Consider the following 5,910-nt stretch of genomic DNA (forward strand, 5'->3'; position numbering starts at 1 on the left):
TACAGAAGAACAAACCACTAAAAAGACCATGCGTCCACAATTCCTGCAAAAGCATTAACATAAGGAGAAAACCAAGAAGAAAAAGGGGGTCATTTGAGAGCTACTACTAGCGAGTTACTCTACTATATTAAAAATTAACGAAAGAAAGACCCATGTATTTACAATATTATCCTCTTACATCCCCCAAAATTTCATTTGCCTATCTTCAAGAAAAGAAATAAAAAAAGGGTAATAAGTTTCAAAAAAGAAAAAAAAAAAGCTAACTTAACTCTAAAAAAACAAAAAAAAAAAAGAAATATAGAGAGAAAAGAGTTCATTTTTAAAACTGGCCCCACCATTAAAAAAAAAAGTAGTATCTCTCTACTCCGCCGCCACCACCACCACCGACATCGAATCTTGCGCCACCGTAACCCACCGCAACCACAACCGCAACCTAACTTGTTTATAATTTGCAAAAACTCTCTGTTTCTCTCATTCTAGAAACTTCATCAATTCAATCGAAACCCAAAAAAAAAAAAAAAGAGAAAACTCTTTAATTCTCTTTTTCTTTTCTTTAAATTTGTTTCTATCTATGAATCTTCCCATTCTTCAGAATCTTCAGGTTCAGGTACCTTATTCAAATCAGGTTTATCATCAACTACCCATCCACAACCACCACTACTCTTTTCTCTCTCCTCTTCATCATCATCATCCTCCTCAACCTTACCACCATCACGATGATTACGATGATGATTACTATTATCATGACAATGATTATTATTATTATTATTATTAGAGCGTTGAAAAGCAGTTTCAAGAGCATCAACCCTAGCACCAACTTCAATAGCTTTCTTCCTAATCGAAGCCGCCGATAAATCACTTAAACGACACTCACCCATAAGTAACTCTGGAAAATTCAATCGTGCAGTAGGTCCACGAAGATAATAAACTGCTGTATCATAAGCTCTTGCAGCTGCAACTGGTGTTGAATATGAACCTAACCATATCCTTGAACGTTTATTAGGTTCTCTTATTTCAGCAACCCATTTTCCCCACTTTCTCATCCTTATCCCTTTGTATGGTTTCTCTGCTCTCTCTCTCTTCTTCGTTGACCCCGCTTCCATGCCCCCTTTTTTTGATAATTCACAATTTTTTCTGTTGAGGAGAGAGAAAATAGAGAGAGGAATTATGGGGGTTTTGAGTTTTTTGAGTTTGGGGGAAAATAAATATGGGTTATATATATTTATAAAAATAAAGATGAGGGTTGGTTTTTGTTTTTAATTTTGAGGAGTATATATTATTATGGATGGGAATAATAAGATATCACCGACATGGATGGATGTAGGAGAGGACTTTAAATTTGTTGCTTTTGTGATAATTTTGTGGGGAGATTAATGGACGGCATGTCCACAAAGAGGAACAGCTAGCTTAACTTTTTGGGAGTCTATTTAATTTTGTTTATATGGAGTGCCTCAAACTTATCTATTTTTTTATTTTATCTTATTTTTTTTGAGTGAACAACTAAGGTATTTACTGTCGATAGCAGTAACTAATCCTTTCGTTCCAGATGCTCCACTTAAAGATAAAGGGTTGGTCAATAATCTCTTTTCATTTTCAAAGGTTGAGGATCGAACCCTCGATTAATTGATTAAGGGACACAGTGAACAACCAGTCAACCACTCTATCAAGACCACTTGGTTTTTTTTATCTTAATTGTTGTTGTGCAACTTGGGTGGGGATGAGAAGCTAGATTTTCAGATATGGGAGAGAAATTTATATTGGGAAATATCTTAGATGTGGCCTTTGTGGGTGATTACTGATGTGGTGGCTGGTGGGTGTTTTATGTGGGCCTTAAAGATGGTGAAAGGAGGGTGGGAAAATTTTCCAATTATTAGTCTTTTTTTTATTTTTCTCTCTTTTTTTGAGTAGTCATTGTGATTATTAGGGACTTCTTCACTTGTGTTCGAGAAAACTTTTTATGTTTTTTTGGTGGGGTCGGAAAAATGGATGATAATATAGTGTACGTGAAATTTTACGTGTATTATACTAGTGTGTGTTTTATATGTTTGATACAAAAAAGTGTAAGACTTACCTGTATTGAGTGAGTATGTAGTGTTTCATGTATTCGGATGTATGTTATAAGTATAACTTGTGTCCAAAAAGGCATTATCATGATACGAGTCAATATAATGATGGTTTGTAATTTCGTTGCTATAAGGTTGTGAATCTTGTCATACTAGGTGGTGAGAATGCATGATAACATGTAAGTATGATACTTTATATCAATTTTGATAAAAGGTACAAACAACATTATCAATATGGATCTCTAGCATATATCTTGTACGACTCATATTTGCAAATATAGTAGGTCAAAACTTGAATATTGTCGTCAAAAAAAAAACTTGAATATATAACAATAAGTCGTTCATGATCATATTAGATATATTCCATATAGAATGACTTGCCAATTAGAAGTAGTAATTAATCCCTTATTTTAAAGAGATTGTGATACTTTCACTTTTTATGCATGTCAATGCAAAATTTTAAGCACTAGCTAATACCTCTAGTTTTGAATTGTGAAAAGTTTTGTAAAAAGGTAATAGTAGATATACATATAATACATATAAATCACAAACGTTGTTCAAAGTGAAATTAATGAATTGTGAAAAGTTTTTAAAGTGTAACGGTTTAAAACAACAAATGTGGTATATACAACTATTTACTTTTCGGTGCATTATTTTCATATATATATCAAAGGTAAAATTAACTCCAAATGATATTTTTCATGTCCACTCTTCCCTACTCCCTCATTTCGATTGTTGAAGAAATGTTCACATATAAAAAGAAATGTTAGTTTACGCTTGAACATTGGTATTCAAAAGATTTTAGATTAAAAAGACCATTTACTTTTAAATTAAAATTAGACAATGATAAGCCCAATGTAAAAAAGAGAATTAGCCTAATAGTAACTAGCTTAATTTCTTTCGGTGATTAATTTTAATCCATTTAGTTACTAAGGACGTGTTCGGCAACAGTAGTTGTAATGGTAGCTTTTAGCTGTGAGAGTAGTTGTTAGCTGTGTTGGTAGCTGTTAGTGGTTGGTCTGTAGCTGTTAGCTGTATAAGTAATGATATAAATTATTGATGTTCGGTAAAAGAAGCTGTCAAAGTAGTTGTTTAAGAATAACTAATTAAAATCTCAAATAAAACTTTAACATATAATTTATACACCACTAAAAGCTACAAATCGTAGTTTTTGACAAACACTACTTGTACCACTAAAAGCTACAAATTGTAGATTTTGACAAACACTACTTGTACCACTAAAAGCTACTTACACCACTACCTTGCCAAACACTATTATTTTTTCTAATTAGTGTTTTGACCGAGTCAAAACACCAAAAGTTACTTAAAAAGCTTGTGCCTGATACGCCCTAAGTCTACTCTTATATTAAAATTGAACGTCTCTTTTAATAATTTTTGATTATAAATATATAATGCTTATATACTTTCTTAATTATGAGTTATGAGTTGTTCAAAGTATTATTGATCTCTTAGGAAACCTGAGTTGATAGTTCGTGGGGGAAAAATACTTAACATACTATCTTCCTAGCTAATTGCTGATAATTGTGATGCAATAATATCATCCTTAGGTTTGGATTTTGTTGGCATATAGCTGGGGAAAGTAATAAATCTTGTTTAAAAAACTATTTTAAAAAAAGAGAATAAAGTACAAGCAACAACAATTCAGATAAAAAATTCTTGCTACGTATAGACCACACATACTAATAATAGTTGTGTGTCTACACTTCCTTCATTACGTATTATTTCTTTTTTTTTCTAAAAAAAAAAAAGACAGGGAGGAATTACATTATTAAGATGAATGATTAGTGTTGTTTCGTACTTTTGTTTTTTGTTTTTATTAGGCTTATTTCTTTTGATTGGGGTGATATATTATTATAATATTATAATAAAATAATAGCGATAAATCCGATAATGATAGTATGAGGTTTGTGAGAGGAGGTAGAAGAAGGTAGGTCGGTGGTCGGTGGATACTAGATGGATAGATACCGTTATGACTTGACTTTCCGTCTCCGCAATAACAACTTCATTGAATAGACCATTTTACCCATGGGGATATTTGTTTTTATTAGGAATATTGTAGGGGTATATTTGGGAATATAAGGGAATTTTATTTTTGTGCTGCAATTATAGAAGAGGTGTACTCTGTATCAAGTGACATATGTTATCAGGTTCATTGGGGACTTGGAATACCATGCAAGAAATCAAAGATGAACATCAAGAACATAGTATGGTTGTAATTAATCATTTCATAAGTATAAAGGGGAAAAAAATCGTAAAAGATGTGAATGATATGTCTTGTGAAGTTGTGTGAGAGTTTTGGATAATTTCACAATTTTCTTTTATAAACAATAGCAGATTTTCGAGTATATCTATTACTCCTTCCTATTTTGTAGCCACATTTTCAATTAGAGATGGCGAATCGGGCGGGTCCATCAACCTAGCCCACCTAGTGGGCAGGTCCCGCAAAAATATTAAAACCAGTCCAACGTTATTCAAATTGTGAAATTGGTGGATGAGTTGTGCTCAGATTTTTTGAGCCCAACCCACTAAAGCCCGCTACTAAAACCGCCCAGTTCGGACCACGAACCCAGTCCAGCCCCGGCCATGAACTTTACTCTCAAATACTTGATCATACCAACTTTATTAGCAGCTTAACTTATCAAAATAAGTTTCGTAAAACAAGCTTGCTATGCCAAGTTTCACTGTTTTTGGAAAGGTGACTTAACAATCATGTTTCGAAAGAATGCTATGATTAATAAAGGTGGTTAAAAGTTGGGTTATCAAGATATGGCAATAGGTGAAGGGTTCATAGAGGGCACTTGACATATAGAAAGATTACTTCACACAAATAAAACATAGGCCAATTTTGATGGTTCTTCTCGATTTGGTGTTAAAGAACAATGGTTTTATGCAATGATCACTTGTACTTCTTGGGTTTAGCCAAAGATTTGGTTTCACACTTAATATATAAAGAGGCAGTAGGTATTCATCATGCAAAAGCATTAAAAGGACCAAAAGAACAAGAGTTTACAAGTTCGGAAAGTAATTAAGCGAAAAGTCGAGTTTTTAGGTGTTGTTTACTTCTCAAACTAAGGTTATACTTGATATAAGAAGAAAAATATGAGACAAAATTGATCAACAATCAAGATATGCACTTTACATAAGTATACCATAAAAGGACAGAAACAATTAAGGCATTTAATCAAGGTACAATCAAAGTAGAAGTACGGTTTGATCGGTTTTAAGGGAACTTGACATGCAGCGATTTCTATTTCAAAAATCAACAACACCGATTCATAAATAACACATGGAAATCAATTACTTATACAAAACAGTAGGTTCCCAACACAATACATATTCATAGCTTCCATAATTCTCCATAAACAAGTGTTATACAAAAAAATAAGAAAGTAAAGCTTCAAAGGGTGGTTCTTGTGTACCTTATCCCGGTGTCTATGAATCAAATCTTACTTAATAACTTTTACCACCTTTCCCAGCAACCTCCAAGGACCTTAGGCAAAACATTCATCACTTTAAAGTTAGTAATTAACCCAAATAAATCAAGTTTCAACCTAATATACCTCATGCATGCTGAAATTCAGCCACAACTCACCTTCCTTGGTTTTTCTTAGTGTTACAGGAATGGAACTTCAAAACTAACGCATGTCCATTATGGAGAACACTTTGGTAGACCCAGGGAAGTGTTTACATGCAAGAATCAGATCTAAAAGCCAAAGAAAACAAACTGGCAACAGAGCCTACTGCAACTCGCCAGAATGGCGTGAAGGAGAGGAAGTGAGAATGTGTTGCTTTGTTGTGTTTGTTTGTGGAGTGATTCTAGTGAAAC

At 33.2% G+C, this 5,910-nt stretch overlaps 1 protein-coding gene across 1 annotated transcript; it reads right to left on the minus strand.

Annotated features, from left to right (window-relative positions):
* On the minus strand, positions 1-1,822 carry LOC104894865 (ethylene-responsive transcription factor ERF010). The gene has a single exon (XM_010681208.4). It carries the CDS (start codon positions 1,101-1,103, stop codon positions 570-572), a length of 534 nt encoding a protein of 177 aa, XP_010679510.1. The 5' UTR covers positions 1,104-1,822; the 3' UTR covers positions 1-569.
* Between the last annotated feature and the right edge of the window lie 4,088 nt (positions 1,823-5,910).

The sequence above is a fragment of the Beta vulgaris genome, chromosome 6 (assembly GCF_026745355.1).
Source record: "Beta vulgaris subsp. vulgaris cultivar EL10 chromosome 6, EL10.2, whole genome shotgun sequence".
NCBI lineage: Eukaryota > Viridiplantae > Streptophyta > Magnoliopsida > Caryophyllales > Amaranthaceae > Beta > Beta vulgaris.

Bases quoted from the DNA above. Each gene is read 5' to 3' on its own strand.
- LOC104894865 (XM_010681208.4), bottom strand. From the start codon at position 1,103: ATGGAAGCGGGGTCAACGAAGAAGAGAGAGAGAGCAGAGAAACCATAC.